The 22,408-nt window shown below is 37.2% G+C and overlaps 1 protein-coding gene across 3 annotated transcripts; it reads left to right on the top strand.

Annotated features, from left to right (window-relative positions):
* Nucleotides 1–472: 472 nt before the first annotated feature.
* HJURP (Holliday junction recognition protein) lies at nt 473–21,334 on the top strand. 3 transcript variants are annotated; one of them, XM_051608011.1, is made up of 13 exons: nt 473–550; nt 1,746–1,812; nt 3,125–3,189; nt 4,346–4,373; nt 6,938–6,993; nt 8,579–8,618; nt 12,478–12,539; nt 13,038–13,136; nt 13,891–13,951; nt 14,869–16,457; nt 16,992–17,055; nt 18,173–18,254; nt 20,705–21,334. In XM_051608011.1, exons 1-13 carry the CDS (start codon nt 473–475, stop codon nt 20,787–20,789), a joined length of 2,376 nt encoding a protein of 791 aa, XP_051463971.1. In that variant the 3' UTR covers nt 20,790–21,334. The 3 variants fall into 3 exon arrangements, with proteins under 3 accessions (XP_051463971.1, XP_051463970.1, XP_051463972.1); XM_051608010.1 differs by having other exon boundaries at nt 12,475–12,539; XM_051608012.1 differs by lacking the exon at nt 18,173–18,254 and having other exon boundaries at nt 12,475–12,539.
* The last annotated feature ends 1,074 nt before the right edge of the window (nt 21,335–22,408 follow it).

Genomic DNA, 22,408 nt, shown 5'->3' with positions numbered 1-22,408 from the left:
AAAAAAATATAGAATAAGAACGGTTGCTTGAAGAGTATTGCAGAGCAGTGAGATTATATCAAAAAATACCAGTGCTGGTGGGCAGGTAACACTGCGGTGGTGCTACTTCCAGCACCCTGGCACCCCAGGCCTCGGGACTGGCTGGAGTATGACCGGGAAAGGCAGGAGGGGCCGGGAAGGGGCCGGCGCCGCGGCCAATGGGAGCTCACGCCAGGCCGCTGTTGCTAGGTAGAACAGAGCGACTTTCCGCCGCGCCCAACCCACGCGCCGCGGCCAGCCTCTGCGGGGAGAGGATGGGCCGGGGCAGCGCCAGCAGCCAATCAGGCGCCCCGCTGCGCCCTCGCGCCTTAACTGACGCGAGCAGCGCCCAATCAGGTGGGCAGGGAGCGGGTGGGCGGGAGGAGTTGCGGGGCAGACCGGGAGGCGCGCGGTTTGAATTAGCGGCGGGGCGGGGGGGGGGCGCCCGCCGGCCATGGCGTTCGACCTGGGCGAGCGGCTGCGGCAGAGCAACGCGCGCTTCCTGGTCTCCATTCACCACATCTTGGAACGGGTAAGGGCTGCGCTGCCACGCCGCCCAGGCCGGCGGGGAGGGCCGCTGGGCAGGCACCGTCGTCGCCGTCCCGAGGCGGGGGGCGGCGGGAGAGCTCTGTCACCGGCGCGGCCCTTCGCCGCGCGGCCTGCGGGCTGCCCCCGGCCTGCCCCCGGCCTGCCCGCCCGCCCGCCCGCCGGCCTCAAGAGCGCCGCCGTCTTACCTTTTCTCTGGCCGAAGTGGCCTGGCCTGGCCTGGCCTGACCGCCTCTGTTTGTCCCCCCGGCCGCCTCAGGAAGGGCGCTGGGCAGCGCGGCCCTCTGCTCAGCTCGCCTTCGGCCGCGGCAGCTTCCCTCTGCTCTCCCCCTCCCTGACCGCCTCAAGTCCTGGTGTGTCAGTACGGACAGATTCCATCCTCCTTCTGTGCACTAGTTTGCAGTAACTGGCATTGAACTCTCTTCGTGAGTGAGTTACTTGTGTCACGAGCTCCTGTATTTCTTGGCTCGGCTGTCACCCAAGGCCCGGTGCAGGTCTGCAGTTTGTGCGGAGCAACGTGCTCCTGTGCTTTGCCCTGGGTAAGCTGGTAAGGAGCCAGCCCCTTTGCATTTGCCCCGAAAACTTAGATCCAGGATCGCCAGTGTTAAGTAAGTGACATAATGATAAGTCTGAGTTGTCTTTATAGTGCCATCGACCCAAATTAGCTAGCATTTGTTGAGCTATTTTCAACAAAACTACAGAAAGAAGTGGGAGACTCCATCCATTAATCCTCCTTACTTTAGAGCCTTTTTGTGCTAAATGCTCTGTGCTAATGTCTAGGTACTGGCATAAGGCCTGACTAGTTCTAGAATATTTTTCTCACCTGGCATTAGAATGGATATTTATGTATGTCATGAGCTGTAGGTCTATGCCAAGTGGCTAATTCCAGTTACTCCAGAGGAAGTTTAGAAGAAATTCTGTAATAGAGTAACTTCACTACTTTTGAAAAATCCCTGAAACCTCATTTTGTCGGTGACTGCTTATGCCTTGAAATTGCGTAACTTAGATACGTGTGTTTCCTCTAGGAATTAACATTTCCAGATTGCTGACTTCTAACTTCAGCTAATAAAACATAATTTAACGTTTGAGTAAAAACAGAATTGTTTAAAAACAATACTTACAATGCATGTTAAAAACGTTGTAATTATTTATTCTCATAATTAATGGTCCTTTTTATTTAGTATAATCATCCTTTTGAAGATGACTATGTTGTTTCCATGGAAACTCTCACTTACGATACACCTGCTGGTAAGAACTTCTTCAAGCTTCAATATGCTGTCTATTTAGACTTAGTAAAGTATGCAGCTGTTAGCAGTTATTTAACATGTAATTGCAACAGGTAATGAATTTTATCCACTTAGGTATGGCATTTCCTATATGAACTTTGATACATGCATTTAATACCTGGAGAATTTATTTATATGCACCATTTTAGGCCATTGCATGCTCTGTTTTAGGCAACAGAAAAGAGGTATTAGCAAAGTTCAGGATACAGTGGTTAATTTTTGGATGTCTTGTAAGAAGAATCCAAATGGAGAAGACTGAGGAGAAGGAAAAGGAATGGAGGTTTTATCAGGAACCTGATATGCAGAAATGAATTGTACAGTTTCATCTCAGCTTAGTAGTCTGAAGGCTGGTCTGATAAGTTTCTGTTATGTGAGATGTCAGGGTGGACTGGGTAGATAATCTTAACGTTTTGCTGAAAGTTCATGTAGTTAGGGTAAATTATACCACATCTATACCATGTCATATTTTCCAGTGTTTCTTTAGAACTCTCAATCCATTATGAAGGTAATGAGGCTTATGGAATCCTGATCATAGAAAAAACCTGTTGTTCTAAAATACATGGCTCAGGAGTTTAGTGGGACTTGTGACTTAGTATCTTGGCAGCTTTACTGGGAAATGAAATGTTGTGCCAGCTTTAACATCACTGAAGTGAGGATTATGATATGTAAATTGCCACATCAATTCTCCTGAAAAACTTACTGGACAGGCACATAAAGTACTGCCACAGTGTCAAGCCCAATGTAATTGTTGCACCAAAGAGATTTTACGTTTTAAAGGCTTTTACAGAATGGGAAGTTTGCATTTTACTGCGCTTTATATATCGTCTGTCAAGAGAGGAAAGAAATTATCATACAACACTGTAATGCAATCTGTTCAGTATGGACTGATCTCAGTACTGTAAAGCCTTATTAACGCTCTAAGTTAACAGGGATGCCATGTAGTCTGCTTGCATTAAATAAAATTTTAAAATAATTTGCTCTCTTTCCCTTCTTTATGGCATCTGGAGCTGTAGTATTCTTTGGATTTTAGCTCACTGTTGTTAGACTCAGTGTGATTTTTTTTTTTCTTTCCTTTTAAGTCAACTTGAAATTGTATATTCTCTTGGTTTGTTTTCCTTTATGTTTTTGTTTCAGCAATCATATTGGAGTCTGTTCAGATATGATAATGTTTTGTTACTATATAAGTTCTTTCAAGATATTTATGTTTGAGTGATATTCGGTATTAGTTACTTTTTCTTATCAAACTGTTTATATTGGCCTCTTGTTGTTTCTAGGACCAAAGCAATGGGGGGAAGTGTCAAAAAAGGAGCTTAAAAATTGGAAGGCAGAAATACTTGAGGTATCTAATAATATAGTCCTGTGTAGTCAAAATGTAGCAATATTTCTTTTTAAAAAATATATAATATGTGTACGGAATACGTTATAATATTGCTGTGCTGTATTGTCTTTGCAAGAGGTATTAATCAATTAAGTCAACATCTGCTTTAAAATAGGATTTTAGGATAGATTGGTTAAGACTGTCAGATGTGACAGACTGTAGATGACCATTTACCAGTGGTTACCACCACTTGTAAACCTGAAGAAAAAAATGTTGGTTTTTTAGATGCTGTCTGGTGGGGACACACTTTTGGATCTCATCAGAATATTGTCATTGAAGTTAACATGCATTGGATCAGTTTATCTTGTTTCAGACAAGCAGCTTTTCAATTCTGAAGGCCTTACTGGTTTCATATATAGATGTTTTTTGGTCTAAAATAATGCTAGAGTAATTAAAGGACCTGTGCAGTCTCAGCACTTGCTGTCAGTGTTAGGCGAAAGCCATTGCTGTTGTGGACATATGATCAGTATTTTTTTTTTTATTCTGAGTATTTACATTAAACAAGCAGTCGTTTCTGTTTCCTAAACTCCCCCATAGAACTCAATAGTGAATTTTGTCAAACACCTCAGTTTTTCTTACGTAATAGTCAGAAGTCACCTTTCTATTACATTACTAATATCTCTCTAAAAAGCTGTGCTGTGTAGTGTGCCTAGGTAGTTAAAGGAGAAGCTACTTTGACCCCTGCAGAGTTAGGCTATGGGAGAAATTCAGTCTTGGGGAACAAGAATGGATGTAATTGAGACAGAAAAGAGGTTGTATTTCCTTTCCTACTCCTGGTAATAGCTTGTTTATCATCTACTAAGTATTACAGACTAAATCCGTTAAGGACTGTAGGAGGAATTATTTGTCTTAGTCTCTTAGGTGGGCCAAGGTAGATACAGCTTATGTTCCTACAGTGATTGTAACAGCAACAGCATGGTGGGATGTGAATGATCAAGTGAGTTTTACCATGTATTTGTGGCTTTTCTGGTCAGGCCATGGGAAACCTGAAGGAAACTGAATGGTTATTTAGGAAGTGTTTAGTTGTGAGATATTTTTACCAATGCCTTTATTTACTTTGGTATAACTTTACTATTCTAATATTCCTCTGACTTTTGTTTCCTATTTCTAATTGCAGCATAACAGAGCAAGTCCAAGAAATGCAGGTAAAGTGCCTATAAATTATGTTATGCAAAGACTCCTGACTTGATAGAAGATATCTTGGTTTTAAACCAAACTTTAGGATGCTCACTGTTGGTTTAGGGATTTTTTTGGTTTTGTCAGATGTTCATTATTTTAAAAATTCTATCTCTGACTTACATGGTGTACAAGTGAATAAATTTGGAAGTTGCTAGCTTTTTGAAAATAATAGATAAGTAAGCATATTAAAAAATGCTTACTAAAAGAATCTCCTGAACTTTCAAAAATTTGGTAGATTATTTGGTATACTGAATGAATCAGAGTGCCTGCAGGAAAAAGTAGGTTTTTGTTACTTCAATGGTGAGCCAGTATTATGGAAGTAAAATCAATACTGCATACTGAAGTGTCATTCTTATACTACTTAGGGAGTTGTATGACATTTGAAGATGTTTATATTGTTCTGAAATGGAGATATATGTTCCAATAAATTACTTATTTTTACTGGGATAAATGATCAGAGGAAATGATTGTGTGTAGTACAGTGAGAAGGTATGTTGGGCTGTATTTTCTTAAGGTTCTGAAGCAGTTATTTTGGTGTTACTTATTTTGACATTTCTGTGGTAAAGTTTTGTGCTGAACATGTGAGGACAAAACACAACCTAGGATTTCTCTTTCTCTACAATGCTAGCAAAAATTTTGTTCATACAGGGTTCACGTATAGGCTTTGAATCAGCCTAGGAAATTAAAATGTTGAGCCAGGAAATAAGGATCTGATACAAAAAGATTCAGATGTTCCAGATCTTTGCCTCTAATTTTTAGAAAATAGGTGCTGATAGCTCTGAGTAATACAAAAATGACTGGCTATAATCTGTAGTGAAGCTCAGAAAGATAAGAGCATCTAGCAGTTAGGTTTTTTTAGAGACACAGCATTCAAAGTCTTTCAGAAGTAATTTTTGGTAATACATGTTTTTTGACCTAAGGTCTGAATGCCTCAGAAGCTCTCATTGAAGGAATTTACTTGGTGTTTCAGTAATGCTACAAAGTCTTAATCTAGTTAGTTTTAAATTTAGTGTACTGCATTAAAGATTGGGTAGAAAAGGAGAAAAATTCAGAGTCATAGAATGGTTTTAGTTGGAAGGGACCTGTAAGGATCATCTAGTTCCAGCCGCACCCTGCATGGGCAGGGATACTTCCCACTAGACTAGGTTGGTCAGAGCCCCATCCAACCTGGCCTTGAACACTTCCAGGGATGGGGCTTCCACAATGTCCCTGGTAAGCCTGTGCCAGTGTCTCACCACACTCACACTGAAGAATTTCCTCCTAAACCTAATTTGAATCTATCCTCTTCCAGTTTAAAACCATTACCCCTCGTCTCCTATCCCTACATGTTCCTCTAAGAGCATTTTTTCTATCATAAATTAGGCACTTAAAATTTGTTCTTTCCTATAGAATTTTTCTTAAACAATACCTCTGTGATGTTTCACAGATCTTTCTCAGTAAGGGATTTCAGTAGAACATTACCATGTTATTCTGATTTTCTGTGTTCTCAGTCCAGAAATATTTAGCAAATACTTTACACAGCTTCTAAAAAAATGCAGTTACTATATTCCAAAGAAGTATTACTGTAGTTTGTTGCAAAATAGTGAATAAAAATTTCCTGAGAAAGTTAAAAGCTGAAGCCAGAGCCTTCTAGCTATAGTATATGCTTCATTAACTGTTAGGAGAGTGGTTTTATAGCCAGTTTACTACTGGTTGGAAAACTGTACTTAGAATAGTTAACAATGGTCTGTGACCGAACTGAGGAGAAACGAGGGATTTTTTTTCCAGGACTTGTCATGAAAAAATTACTAGTTCATACTTTTTTTAGGTAACTAGCAGAAGAGGGGATACCCTTAATTAACTCACAGATGATATCAAGTAGGAATGACCGCTGTGAAAGATGGTCTGACAAACTGGGGCTAAAACTTAAACTCTTGTGCACTTTCATGCAGAGAAGTTCCAAGTAATAAGCTTATGTAGGAATAATCAAATGCAGAAAGAGGCAATCTTGAAGGCTGGCTGAGCCAACCAAGAGTATCACCCTGTTGTGAAAATAGCACATGCTATGCTGGAAGGTACGCACAGATGCCTACTATTTAAAGCACACAAAACAGGTTTTATTCACTGTTCAACACTGATAAAACCTGTAGTGAAGTACTTTGTGTTTTGTAGTAGCTTAACTAGCTGGAGTGAGGCAGAAAAATAACAAAAGAGCCACCAGTGACAGGACTTCAGTGGAACGTGGCACGGGGAATGGTGTAGGGAAGATAGAGGGGCAAATTTTATTTTCTGTAGTGCTTCATGGGTTAAGAACAAAATACATAATAAGGTAGATGTATGTCTAATCAGAATTAGTCTACTGTGAGTAGAATGTTGTTCTGTCATTTTTGTTGTTTCAGTCCTATGTATGTTCTCCTTTTGTTGAATGTTTGTGTTAAATATTTTTCAAAATAAGTATATACAAATGAAGAATTAATGGGTTCAGATACAACATTGATTTTTGATCCATCAAATTGAAATAGAAAATTTTTTTCCTCCCATGCATGCTAAGAAATGTCAAAGCAACAGACCAGTGATCTTGAAGATAGACCTTCAACAGCACCTAAGGTACGTGCACCACATTTCATCTACTTTTATAAAGCCTCTGGGAAAATGTATTTATGTAGTCAAAAACTAATAAATTGGTCATGAGCAGGTGGTCCTGTACCATCACTATAATGTTAAATTTAAAGACCTAATAATTGCTGAACTGTATCACTTTATTCTACTTAAAAAAGTACTTCTAAAAAAATTGACTTTAAGTATTTTGTGGCAGTTCTTTAAATTTTAGATCCCTTATTAAACAATTGCTTTATATTTCCCCTCATGTAGTTCCCTTCATGTAGTTGAATTATTTTATGAAAGATGTGTCTTACCATTTGCATGTTAATGTAAAATTAAAATCTTCATGTTATGGTTAATGTTGATCATCTAGTATACTCCCCTGATTGTTTCCTCCCCTGATATGTTCTGTGCTTTGAAATGGTGATGTATTCAAGTTCTGGCCTTATGTATGTGGTGGTCCAGTACATTTTGTGATGGTGGATTCATGCAATATTTTTTTTATATTTTTATTATGTGCCTATTTGTGTTTGTGTTATGGTTTATGTATGTTTCATATAATTACATATTCTCCCTCCCAGTATGATATTTGGGGTATCGAATAGCAGCGATTATATCAGCCGTGGATGTCAGCAGAATTCTGCTATTCTTTAAAGTTGATTTAAAGGGAGAGAGAAGAGTTTGATAAAGGCTTTAAATCATCAGGTGTCTTTAGTTAGGCACTACATGTGTCTAACTTTTAAACTTATTATTTGTTAAATCTGTCACAAATAGATTTACAAATCCAGATCTATAAAAGTCTATCTAGAATATGTCTTTTGTCGCCTTATCCTTTTAAGGAGAAAATATTCAGCATTTGAAGAGTGACATACACCATCCCACTTGTCACTCCTATTTATTTATTCTATGTAGGTGGTAGCTAGAATAGTCTCATTTTACTGATGCCATTTTAACCCACAATACACTGATTTTATATTTGAACTGTACAGAGACATTTAGACCTTTTAAAACAGAAATTCTGATGAATATTATGTCAGAAGAAGACTGTAAACACTTAGAAGAGGCTTTTTATCCATATATGTGAGTTTTTAATGCAGCTCTCAAGACTTGTACAAAATAGAGCAAAAATGCCGTTTTGAAATATTATATATATGATTGTTTGAAGTAGGCAATTCAGAATTGTTTGAAGTGGTCAGTTAAGAAACTTTCCTTATACATTGGAACACAAATTCCCCAGTATACGCTGATAAAACTTTGGTGATTAGAATTCATCTGTCAACTGGTTTTGCTCTTGTGGTAAAATACCTTCTCCTTGCATTATTTATCTGAATATAGAAGGGTTGAGAAGAAAATAGTTTTCCCCACTGAGTAATGAGATGTGAATCATGACAAATTTGTGTACAGGTGTATTAATAAAGTTGGTATTGTTTGGATATAGTTTGTGGAATATAAATCGTTTTGTTTTCCACCACTAACCCCTCCAAAAAATTTTTAAAAAAACAATAACAAGCAGCAAGAGCAGAAAAATCTACAAACTAGTTCAAATAGCTTATGCTACCAGGTCTTAAAATTCCTTTATTGTGCTTTTAAGGAATCCCCTGAAGCCTCTCATATGGATACATCGGATATAGGTGGGTTTTTTAAATTTAATTTTTAGGCACCTTCTTTTTAACTTTCTGAATATGATTACAAATATTTTTTTATAATTTTATAGTATAGTAACAATAATTTGAGTAAATGTTTTATATCCTTTCAGAAAATAGAGAATAGGAATAGCAACACTGAGGTGCTGGTAGTACTGCAAAATCAATACCCACATTCCTCTTTACTGTCTCAGTCCTGAATCCCCGATAAGTTGGGAAGTCAATGTTGAGTATATTTGATTGCCTTTTCTAAAAAAAGAAAGGAACAGTGGAATCAAAACTTTGTCATAAATGGTAATCAAAGTTTTATTAATAATTGCAATATATAGATTAATTTCTAGTCGTCTGGTAAATATGAATATTACCTGCAGCTGCAACAGTAAGTGTTCAGTAGTGTTTGTAACAGTTTCAGCATCAGTCTTGTGTCCTGTCTGCTATGTTTTTTGACCATGTATTCCCAAGTAATTTATTTATTGTATTAATTTGTGGTAACAATCTTCAATTACTTTTAAAATATTTAAAACTTATGCTAGTCAAGGCAGTTGCAGCAAAATATGGTTAGCTAGTGAGATGCTTCACACACATAGCTGTCTCCAAGACAGATGATTGCTTCTCTGTTGAGGGAAAGTAGAAAATAGTGATCTGAATATTGTCCTCCTACCATTTGAGCGAATAAGTTCAAATATTTATTTGAGTGATAAAATAGTTTTTGCAAATTTAGAAAACGTGTCTTTGTTTTTTCTTAACCTGTACACTGAAATACAGGAAACGTATTTCAGAGGCATTTATAGCTCAAATTCTCTTAAGTGTCCTTTGTGTCTTTTGCTCTCGCAGGATAAATAAGTGGTGCAGTTCAGAGTCTAGTATCTTCATAACAGCATACAATAATAAGATGATCCCCTCCTTCTCTTGTGAATGCTGTAGAAAGAGACTTGAAAGGATTTATAGCAGCTTCTGAGTTTCAGCTATTTCCAAATACAGTACGACCTGGAAATTAACTTTGCAGAGATGTGGGCTTTGATTCTTCACTTAACAATGGAGTTCACATAGGTGTTTGGGGTTTTTATTTTTTATACATTTTTAAATATAAAAAAGGTACGCAATAGGGCGTGCTGTTATGAAAAAAGTATTCTTTAGCTTCTTTAGCTGAAACTTTATCTTTGGCAGGTTTTTTCCATCTTTACTATTCCTAATGCTTCATACTTCTCAGCAAAGACAATATTTCTTCCAGGTATTATCCAGTATTTCTGGTTTTGAGGTATGCATAGCCTATCAACAGCAGGTAGAAATAAAGTGAAATAGCTCTCACCTCTACCTGGAAGTATTGGTCTGCCCTTCATAGGGAAATTTATTAGGTCTGCCTTCTTTGGTTTCATAGGAAGTAGCATGGCAAAGAACAGTGATAGCGGAACAATTTCTTGTGTCTAGTAGGATGGTATCACAGAAAAAATAATTTATTTGGAGAGAAAGAGAAACATTATCTAAGTGTATTTATCTAAACGTAAATCTAACTTTATCTATTATCTGAACATTATTTATTTAAGTGAATTAAGTTCAGAAGATCACATCAAAGTCAAAACTTAACATTTACAGTAACCCCCTTATTAACATGTTCATCTTTTAAATAAGGCACACTTTTTAGGTAACTATAGTGTATCGAGTGCATCTCCTGTGAAATAACTTCCTGTATTATAGGTTAAGTTTTCCAGAGATAATTTTCAAGAGAAAAATTCCCAGAGAATTTTCACTTTTTCTCCCTCTTTTGTACTTGAGAACAAAGGTGTTTGTGAATTTCCTTTTTGGCCCTTCAAAACACGATAAAGTTCCCTGGAGAAGATAGTTCACTTCTTTCCATTCTGTGCTGTGCCATGGTCCTCAGCTAATGACAAATGTTCCAGTTATTTGAAGTATGATTGACAGTACATTGGAGACATACTAAAATTACACTTTTTTGTGATTTCACCCCTAGAAGTGTATTCAACTTGTATACACATCAGTTCGTTCTGTGATACAAGGAATCTTCTAGTAATTTGTAGTTTGCGTGATGGACACGTCCTGGACACGAGTTCACAGAATCATGGAATTGTCAGAGTTGGAAGGGACCTCTAGAGATCATCTAGTCCAACTCCCCTGCTAAAGCAGGATGCCCTAGAGCATATTACTCAAGACTGCATCCAGGGAGGTCTTGAATATCTCCAGAGAAGGGGACTCCACAACCTCCCTGGGCAGCCTGTTCCAGTGCTCTGTCACCCTCACCATAAAGAAGTTTTTTCTCGTATTTAAATGGAAATTCCTATGTTCTAGCTTGTGCCCGTTGCCATGTTCTGTCACTGGGTACTATATAAAAGAGTCTGGGTCCATCCTCCTTGCACCTACCCTTTAGATACTTGCAGGCATTAATAAAGTCTCCCCTCAGCCTTTTCTTTTCCAGGCTAAAGAGTCCCAGCTCTCTCAGCCTTTCCTCATAAGAGAGGTTCTCCAATCCTCCAGTCATCTGGACTCTCTCTAGTAGTTCCCTGTCTCTCAAACTTGGGGAGCCCAGAACTGGATTCAGATGTGGCCCCAACAGGGCAGAGTAGAGGGGGAGAATGACTTCTCTCCACTTACTGGCCATACTCTTCCTTATGCAACCATAAGTTGTTACCTTGATCTCAAGAACTTCCCTTTTTTTTGTAGCAATCGAGTATTGTCATCTCAGTGACCATTTTAGGGAGCAGTTTGCCAGTTTTGTGCCTGATTCTACTGGAGGAAGAAAGGTGTATGGCAGAAAGAGAGAGTATCCTCTGTTACAACAGACACTGCAGGCTGAAACTTTACCTGATTAAAATATTAACATTCTTACAGCTACCTCCACTATTGATCCTTGTTAACTGATTTTCTGTGCATAAAGTGACCAAAACCTTGTCTTCAATTAGTCATGTAGGAAGAAACTTTGATAATCTGACAGATACGGGTTTCAGTTCTAACAAAATATTTCTACTGGTATCAGGTAGGCTGTCAAAGCCAACCCTCTGCTCAGTGTTTTCACCAGAAAATGCAAAATTGTGTTGTCTCCCACAAGCATAGCTTTTCTTTCATGTGTGTTTTTCTCCTAGCTCTATGGCAGCAGCTGTCCACAGAGGTATCTGACAAAGATTTTATGTTTTTTCTGCTCACTTTTTTAACTTCCCAGCATCATGCTTCTCTCCTCATTGCTGCCCTGTGGTGAATACGATTATAGGGCAAAGATCTAACAGCCAGGGAAATTCAGAAATTAGGTCTTACAATGCAGTCACATGTTTTATGAGGGTGAAAGAGGCTTTAACTAATGATGAATTAGCAGGTCTGGCTACATCTAGCAAAAAAAATGTTTCCTTGCATTTCATTCACAAAAATACCCATAAAAATTGAGTTGAAACATTGGGAGTTGCTTTTTAATATTCTCAAGTCTCTTGTTTCTTACCTTGGCAGTTCCAAGGCAGTCTTGACAATGAGAAACTAAGAAAAGGAAGTATGGTAGAAGCATGTTTGTTGGCATATTTAGCAATGTAGTGGGAAATAAGTGGGATTGATACATTGATGAATAGTGAGTCTTGTAGAGCAGTCTTTTGCAAATGTTCTTCTGAAATGGTTAGCATAAATCTTCACTCTTTGATCCCCTCAAGTCATTTATGAACCTATAAACCATGATTTTTTCAATTGGACTTGAAATGGAAATGTAAAACAGAGTATAAGTTTTGTTGTAGAAAACAGTTTTCTAAAATGAAATTAGTTTAGTCCATTAGTTATATAGTGTGTGTTTAAAAACGTTTCCGTTTTGGTTTTGAGTTCAACTAAATTTTATATAATCTTTATCTTCAAATAGTAGATGCAGAAAGTGATGCTGATATAGCTTCAGTAAGAAGTCAATTTGAAGACATTCATTTCAAGGTAAAAATTTCTGGTGTCTAAATATAATGGAATAATTTTATATTTTATAGGAATGATTGAACTATTTGAATAGCTTACACGTGCCTGATGAGTTGATCCACTATCAGGGGAAGGCTCTCTGTAGTCTGTGTCTTAATGCACATTTTTAGTAAGTATAGCAAGTAAGAGGTTCAGTAAATAATGTCATGAAGACCTATATGAAGTAATATTGTGTCTTGGTATTATTAGCATACCAGAGAAAGCTTCAGGGTCTTCTGAGCCATCTTTCCCTGCATCAATAAACTAGCTAGTTATCTCTTTTTTTATATTACTTCACACACAGTACCTTCATGGGGTGGGCTTTTTTGACATCAAATACATACATCAAAAATATGTTTATGCTGGTCGAATATCCTCGTTTTAATAATACTGGTTTGAAACAAATCTAAATAATGTTTGGTTTTGTCAGTGTCACAAGTCTGTGTGTTTTAATTAATTATTATTCCCCCCCCTTCTAAGAACCAGTATGTAGATGATGTGGAAATTCAAGAGAACGCAAAAATTCAAGTGGATGTGATAGTACAAGATCATGCTAGAAATATTCCCAAGTGGATTACGGTAACATATTTTTCCTATTCTAAGTTATTAGCTAATTAGAATAAAATAAGAACTCTCTCAGCACAATGAACTCTAATACAGTTTCTCTGCTATTCCATCATTGTTCCTCTCCTGCTTACTGTCTACTTAAATATCACAGTATCAGGTCTGACAGCAGCAATTTGTAAGAAGCAGAGCAGATGATACAAAATGTTTAATTTATTTTTTTAACTTTTATACTTTGTTCTTTGAACCATGGTGTATGAATTGATCTTCACTTCAGTAAGCTTTCTGAAAGGCCCAAATCTGAAGTTTGTAGGTTGAGTGGGATTGGTGGAAAAGGGTTATGTTACATGGTACTGCTTCTGTTTCCTACTAGAGTCACCAGAGATGTACAAATTACCCAGGTGTGTGTACATCTCTGTGTATAAGTTATCATCTTTTGGAAAGGGATTAAAATGTGATACATAATGTAGAAGTTGCAAAGATGATGAATAGCTTTCCAAAGTTAAACTGGTAATTCTCAACAATTTTTACTGACTAGACTTACACTACTGACTGACTTATGTTAGACTTTTTCCTCTCTGTCTGAAATTTACTAAGCTCCTTAGGGACATAACCCTGCACAGGACCTAGTATACTGAGGAGAGAATAGGAAGAGTCACAGATAGGGTTCTCCAGTTATCTTAAATGTGTCAAAAAAAAACAACTAAAAAATAAAAAAAAATCAGGATATTAGATAATGCCTTATTTTCTTTCTACCTTTGTTCTTCAGATAGCACCTCAAGGTTCATCGGAGGGTCCTCAAGTAGCTTCACCAGTGCAAGAACTGATTGGTACAACTAAATCTTTTGGGTGTTGGTTAAATATGTTAGTTAAAAATTTGGGTTTATTAAAATTAATTAGAAATATGTGTTTAGCTTATTGAGAACACAGAGGCAGTATTTATCCAACAGAAAAATTCAACAGGCTGGATTCTTGAAGAGAAGTTAGACATGATTTTGCTTATTGTAAAATCTGTTTCAACAGTAGAAAATAAATAACTTATATACATAAAAAAGGCTTTTTAAATAGCTGCATGAAATAAATGCATAGTTACAAAATTAAGCAGCATTATGCTCATTTAAAACAAAAGCATAATTTTTTTGTTCTGCTTATTTTCAATTCAAGGACTGTAACAGATGGCTTTGCATCTACGGGTAACTGGTACTTAAAGTGGTACTTTGCTAGTAAACTTTCTTCAGAAGCTCTCCAGACTTGATACTAACAACTACAAAAAGCCTTCTCTTCATCATGTTTTATGGCAAGCAAAGCTGAACTGAAACTAGCCAAGGATAAAACTTTCAGAGTAAAAAAAGCTGTAGCATAAGGCTGTGCCTCTTGATCAGAAATCACAAAGGGCAAAGCAGTCTACCTCTACGATTAAAATATGTTATTTCTATATATTAAGCTATTTTAAAATAGGTTTATTTCCAGTGCATTTCATTTATGTCTTCTATAACCTATCAATTCAATATGGCTAGGAAAAACCTTTAGGTTTTTTTCCTTATGGCTTGTATGTTGATAATTTATTTAGCCTGGCAAAAAAAGCTTAATTAAATATGCTATTACAGTAAGACTGTCTATACAAAATGCAATTGTTTCTAAGCCATGTAGTACCTTACTGGAAGTGCCCTAATAGGTTTGGGTTTGTTGTTTTTTTTCTTCTGGTTTTGTTTTGTGATTAATCATTTACTTTTTTTTTTTTGCATAGGCAACCAAGCCACTGTTTGCAGAAGGGTAGAGTTGTCAAATGAATGTTCTTCCTCCAGATCTCTTCAGTTACAATCTTCTGTTCCCATTTCACCATGTACAATTACTATAACTAGGCATGAAACTTCTCCAGAACTGAATAAAAGTTGCTATGATAGTATCTTCCAAGAATACCAGTCTGCAGATGAGGAATGCTCCTGGAGCAATGTAACTCTTGCAGACCTGTATCCAGCGATGGTGAAGACATTTATAAGGCTCATGAAAAAGCAGTCTCAGAGAAAAGTGTTTAAATACCTGTTTGGAAACTTAAGGCACAGAAGAATGTCTTGTAGAAGACCAAGACTCAATGTCACTGTAGACAAAATAAGAGGGTTCAGACCTCTTAAACTGAAGCGAGCACTACCCAGCATATGCAGCAGTAGAAGTAAGGACATCCAGAATCAAGCTTTTGGAAATGACCTCACAGAATTTTCTGCTGACAATTCTTCCATTAATAATTTATCTACTCTGGTACCTTATTCTCATGTTGATACAAATGAAGTAAAAATGGACTACTCTGACTCAAGTTTAGAACATCATTTGGTATCTGGAAGTGGCCAGAGAGTTTCCAAACAGACTGTTTTTCCTAATGTTATGGCTAGAATGGGCGAGACATTTCTTGTTGAAGATGAATTACAGAGTACTGTCTCACTGAAGAGTTCAAAATGCAAAGAAAGTGAAAAATCAGCTTGCAAATGTTCCTCAGAATACCCTTTTAAAACATCTACTGCCAGTTCAGAGTCAACTGCACTTCATCTGGTAAAAGAGACTAAAGCTCAAAAAATTGACTTTCCTGGTGGTGATACCTCCAAGTTGTGTTCATCTACTTGGAGTTTCTCTAGCAACAGTAGCACTTTTGCCCGTGTCACAAGCTGTTCTTTTGCAAAAGCATCAAAGACTTTATTCCCAATTACTGGCAAAACAATATCTGAAAGACTAATTTCTTTCCAGGGCAAACACTCATTTTCCCCATTGTCTGTTAAGCATAGTCCTTCAAAGACGCTCCCAAAATCTGAAGATGCATTTGAAAAACTCTACTATGGACTGTGTTCCAAAGAATTCCAAAAGCCTTTGGCAGTGACAAGACCTATTCCAAGTTCACAGAACTTTGAAGTGAAAGGAAGATTAGTGAAGGGTAATTTAAGTGACTCTGTGAAGTCTGACATGCAGTATGCTAGAGAGTTTGACAGAATCTGTGAGCAGTTGTGTAGTGATGCTGTTCCAAAACTTCCTGGGTTTCAGAGAGCTTCAAATTTAAGGAAATACGAAGGCATACAGATGTCTGAAACTGTAAATGCTCTTGTTAATTCACCTGTTCGAACTTCTTCTGCATTTCCCAGAGTTAAAAGACTAGGAAATTTTCAAAATGATCTTCTTTGTTCACCAGTAAAGCGACTGAGAAATATACCAGAACGCTATTTTCCGTTAACAGAATGTCAACAGATTTCTCACAGAAAAAATGTTCCTCTTCAGACAGATGGCATGCATTTTTTGAGCACGTGCAATGGCAGTAACCCCAGCTTTTTTGCCAGTCACAACTGTCAGCATCAGGTACTTAAGGACCTTATAAAAAACAATTGTTCATTCTTTGTTGGTATTTGGAGAAGGACTTAAAAAAATCAGAGCTGGAATCTGTTTAAACTACTGACTATACTTCTGGTGCTAGTTGGTCAGTATGGTTGTTTTACAGGTTTGGAATTTCGGGACCTTTATTTGGTAAAATATAAACTGTATCAGGTTTCCCAGGTTGTGTGAGGAAGCTGACAATATTTAGTAACCTTGAAAATGGTTATAAAATGCTCAGTAAAAGATTGTTTCATTTTAATAGGCTGTGTCACTGGTTAAAATAATCTCACTGACCCTGTTAATTAAGGTGGTGCCCTTCTGAAATGATGTTTTATTCATTTTATAGATGGACAAGTTGATGCAAACAAATTAAGCTTTCCTGGGTTCCACTGGAATTATTTGTTGATTTAATATTTAAATCAGGCCCTTATTTCCAGATTCCTGGTCATTTTTTCCGAGGCAAGCTGTAAATTGTGTGAATTTTTCCATTTAAGTAATCTGCTGATGCTTTATTTTCAGGACTATGGATTTCATGCTTCCTCAGACAAAACTTTTCTTGGTATTCCTGGTACTTCCCTGCAAGGTTAGTTTCAGAAACTATGGATTACTTTAGCAATCACAAGCACTTCTTCAAAGGTTAAATCTACAGATCTGGGTAGCCCACTGTCTAGGTGACAGGTCTTCTTTCTCAGTAATAATTTGTTATGTTTAAGTGTTCCCTTAAGTAAGGAATCTATACAGAAAAGGGTTTCCTGAATCACATGTAACAGCTATTTAAGAAGCTTTTCTTTAGGTTAACTAGGATTTTTCAGACTTAAGTGTTGTTTATTATCTGCTCTTTTTTCTCTTCCTTTTTATTAAAGTTTTCTGTTGTTTTTCCTTTCTGTATGCAAATGTTCAGCAATGAATGCAGTTTGTTTATCCTACACTTTTTTGTTTGGATTCTTCAGCTTTATAAAATCTTGTGATTGAGTTGTTGCATGGCTATTGTCACTTGCTTAGCTGCATTGTATCATTAATCTGGATAAAATAATTTTGCCACTTCAAGACAGTAGAATTTTAATATTTTGTAAAAAAAAAAAGCTAATTTTTTAAGATTTCCTTTTAAAAACCTGATCGTGGTTGAAACATGTTTATAACATAACTTGGACTTTTTTCCTGCTAAGTAAAATCACGTCACCAAGATAAAAACTGACTACTATGTAAAGGAAAATACTGAAGAAGGAGGCTTTAAAATACTGTCAGGTGGTATACAGGAAGAAAACAGCAGAAGAACTGCATTTGTTTGCATGTTCTTGCCTTGTTGCATTTTCTTTACCTATTAATTGTAAAGAATATGATTATTTGAGGTGGATTTATTCCATCTGTCTTATCTTGCCTTCCTCAAATTTTAACTCGTACTTTAGGTATAAAAATTATTAGAAAAAGGCAGTAGAAGAAACTGTTCATGCCAGAGAAAAATTTAATAAGCATTTTGAAGAAACCTAGCTTATACTTAAATATATTCAGTTTATACAATTAAGTTTTCCTGAATCTTTTGCATTCGAATATTTTCATACTGAAATTGGCTCATTGAAGTATGTCAATAAAGTACTGCTAATGTCAATAGGCTAATAGTTTTAAGAACACATTGCAGTGTCCATGCTAGTCAGCATTGTTCTTACCCATTTCATACTACTGTTTTCCATTGCTGGAATCAGGGATTGCAGATGCCCACTCCAGTTGGCCTCAGGCAGTGAAGAATTACAATTGTCCCAGAAATGCACAGAAGTGTCACCAAAGGTAAGTGCTTTGAATATGAGCCAGCAGTAAAGGCCAACAGCATCCTGGCTTGTATCAGAAATAGCGTAGCCAGCAGGTATAGGGAAGTGATGGTACCCCTGTACTCAGCACTGGTGAGGCTGCACCTCAAATACTATGTTCAGTTTTGGGCCCTTCACTGCAGGAAGGACATTGAGGTGCTGCAGCATGTCCAGAGAAGGGCAACAAAGCTGGTGAGTGTTCTAGAGAGCAAGTCTTAGGAGGTGTGGCTGAGGGAACTAGAGTTTAATCTGGAGGAAAGGAGGCTGAGGGGAGACCTTATTGGTCTCTACAACTACCTGAGAGGAGGTTGTAGTGAGATGGGTGTTGATCTCTTCTCCCAAGTAACAAGCATTAGAACAAGTTTTCCCTGAACCCCTGCAAAGCGCAGGGGGGCTTCTCCAGGCTAACCTCTGGCACCATCCTGAAGAGGCAGCAAGAACTTCTGAAATGAAATGGGTGGGCATATACTTACTCCAAATTTATCTTCAATAAGAAGGGTCAAGCAGAATTCACAGGAAAAAGGTACAGATTAGGTGGTACGGTATTACCAAATTTTAAGGAATGAATAGAAAAAGCTTTGGAGCACACAACTACCTCTAGAGTATCCTTAAATATTAATTATGTACCTCCATCCATTGTAAATTAAGAAGTTCTCCAGGATCTTAGAGCCACTAAATCTCGTATTTGCAGGATGCAGAAGATAAAGTATTCAGAGCTCATGGTCACTGCCCACATGAGATATTTGTACTCAGGGATGAATCTTAAGTGAATTCCTGATACAGTTGTATGGCCTGTTTGCCATGAAGATGTAGTTAAAAATGTGGAGTTAGCCTGCAAACATAATTTCTGCATAATACCATTTGGTGGAGGGGTGAGTGTCTTTAGTGCCCTTGAATGTCCTGAAGAAGGAAAAAGAACAATTATCTCACTGGATACACCACAAATGAATCAGATTATCTGGATTGATGAGAAAAACCTAACAGCTTGTGTGGAAGCTGGCATTGTTGGACAAGAGCTGGAAAAACAGCTTGCTGAAAGTGGCTTCTGTATAGGCCATGAACCAGTATCCTTGGAGTTCAGTTCACTAGGAGGATGGCATCAGACATGGAAAAAAAAAAATACAGAAACTTTGAAGATCTGGTGATTCAAATAAAAACGGTAACTCCTAGAGGAATAGTAGGAAAAAACTGTCAAGTACCTCACGTGTCTACAGGACCTGACTTCTATCACTTCATTATGGGATCTGAAGGAACTCTTGGAGTGGTTACAAACATTACAATAAAGTTTTGCCCAGGGAAGTTTCTCAAAACAAGAAGAAATGGCCTCAAATTGTGCCAGGGGAGGTTTAGATTGAATAGTAGGAAAAAATTATTTACTGAAAGGGTTGTCAGCCACTGGAACAGGCTGCCTAGGGAAGTAGTGGAGTCACCATCCCTGGAGGCATTTAAAAGACAAGTAGATGATGCTTAGAGACATGGTTTAGTGGTGGACTTGGCAGTATGCTAGGGTAATGGTTGGACTTCATGGTCTTTTATTTTTTTTCCAACCAAAATGCATCTTTGAGTCTATTCTGTGAAATTAGTAATTGTTCTTGAGGAAAGGATTTTCCTTTCATTAATACATGTAAATATAGAAGTTTGAGAAAGGAGGAAATCAGGATTTCACAGAGTGCTTTCTTGCCAAGCCATCTGGAATAAAATCTATTTCTTTGTTCTATACTTACACATGCATACTTGCTGATTTGTAGCCAAAATGGCTTGTCAGCTGGCAAGCTTCCTTAGGCCTGTGGTGTGATATTCTTAGCTTCCTATGTTTCCCAGGAGTGAAGCTCTTCTTTAATGGCTTCAGAGCCCTCAGAAATTTTATGCCTAAGCCATGTGTAAAAATGCTGTACATTGTAATGAATGGTTGTGGAGAGAAAACGAACATTGTCTTCCTGTCTGGAACTTGACTGCCTTTATCTAGAACATTATTATGAAAATGAAAAGTTCATAACCAATAAGCTTTTATTAGGCTCTTTATGAATGCTGTCCTACAGCTATTACTGCTTTACTTATTGTCAGATGTAAACCAAAATAATTTAAAATAGATTTTAAAAAACGCCACTTCTTAAGTAATACCCAAGAAAATAATTATATTCTCACTTCTATCTAATTTTTAGTATTTGTGAATACATTCAAAGATTACATCATGAAGTTTCATAGATATTAATATAGTTAATGTAGTAGCATTACTGAGACGTTAAAATGACGTAAGATGAAAAGTTTCCTCTTCAGCTGAAAGCATATAGGAATGCTGCTGTTTACAGTCAAGATGTTCAGATATCTTGCTCTCTGATTTGTTTCCATTTCATTCTGTTAATCAGAATTTCAGCAAGCATAGTATTTTTATGTGATTTGCTTTATCATCTAAACGATTCTTTCTTACAGAATATTCAGAAAACTAAGCTACACGGATGACAAAGACAAAAATTCTGGCAGTCCCTTGGATGATTTCCCAGTTAAAAATTCATGAAGGAGCATGCTACAAAGAAGACAGTATTTTATAAAGTCTGGTTTTGTTTCTCTTCTTCCAAGAATCAAGAATGACTATGTATATAAAATATACAGTTAGTCCTGATTTATACTTCCCCATAACGTAAACCTTCAGGAACTGGCTCATCCCTTCTGACAGGCCCTTCTTACTCCTTTGGCTTCATCAGGTGTTGCAAGGAATCAGGTTCCTTTCTGTGGCTGAATTTAAAGTTTGTATTTAGTAGTGTTGAACGTGATCTATCAAATCTTTTGATTCTTAACCTATTAGTCATAAGACAAGTAACAAGCTCTTTCTGATTAATTCATACTTATTTGTGCTTTATAGATGTATTAGTACTAAATGACTGAAAAAATTTTAAACTGCACTGGATGACCCAAATGCAGTATTACATCCTATGACTTGTAATATGCCTGCTATGCAATTTTCATGTTAAAGTTTTCTAAGTAGTTAAGCAAAGTTGATTTTACAGTAGAATTTTATAATTTTAGTGGATATATTAGTTCTGTCTTCTGAAAAAAACCCTACCTGACACAATATATGTTATAAATAAAAGCATATTTTGAACAAAAACCTGCTTTCAGCATTTTGTTTGATCTGTCATTTCTCAGGGGGAGTTTGTATACCTACAGCATATACATGTGGCAGGGTCCCACATGTTTTCATTGCTGTGGCAAGGAGATCGCTTCAATGGTGTCAGGTCAAGTACACTCTCTTACAATATTGCGCTTTGTCAGCTTTCTGAGCTCCAGAAAAGGAAAAAAAAAAAAAAATTACTTTGGCTTTACATAGTTTCTGGGCACACAGGAGGGGTTTTTTATTGTAATTTTAGCTCTTGAAACCAATATCTTGTTATCTTAAATGTTCTTGAACAGAACAAGAAGCCAGTTTCTATGCTGCTTTGAGCTCTGTTCTTCCAGAGTTTTGCTTCTTCCACCATATTTCCTGTTGTTCACTCTTTCTTTGCTGTTCCATTGAACTGATGCTTGCATGTGAAATAAAGAACACTGGAAAAACAGGCTAGGTTACTGACACAGCATAAACATTTTCTTGTTTGGTTTTAATTAGCTGAAATTTTATACATAAAAAGAATTTAACCAGTATAGGTATTTAGTTTATGTATATGTTTATGTAGATCTTTCTGTAATGGAGCAATGTTGAACCTGCTCTTTCAGGTAAGAACTCAGTATTTGAAACTGTCCCAAAAAGTGTGGTTTTTTTCCTTTCTTTTCTCTTTTTTTCTTTTTTTCCTTTTTTTTCCTTTTTTTTCCTTTTTTTTTCCTTCTCTCTTTTCTTCCCTCTCTCTTCTTTTTCTTTTTTAAAAGAGGTAATTTAGTTGCATATTCAAGCAGACAGAGGGTAAAGAGCTGGCAGAATAAAACTAAATCTGCACTGTAGCAGCATTAGAAGTGCCTTGGAAACAGTGGATAGGCCATTAAAGATGATCCTGAACTGCAATCTGTGCAAGTAGCAGTGAATTAATTTTATGGAAGTTGTGGTTTAATGTGGAAAGGAAGGGTATCTTGAAGGAGAAGATTTACAAAAGTGCCCTGCTCTTTTAGCAAGCTGTGTTGCAAGGGAACTGCTGAAAATTGGTGTAA

The sequence above is a fragment of the Apus apus genome, chromosome 1 (assembly GCF_020740795.1).
Source record: "Apus apus isolate bApuApu2 chromosome 1, bApuApu2.pri.cur, whole genome shotgun sequence".
Lineage (NCBI taxonomy): Eukaryota > Metazoa > Chordata > Aves > Apodiformes > Apodidae > Apus > Apus apus.
Note: the sequence above shows the minus strand (reverse complement) of the source record. Positions and strands in the feature narration are given on the sequence as shown.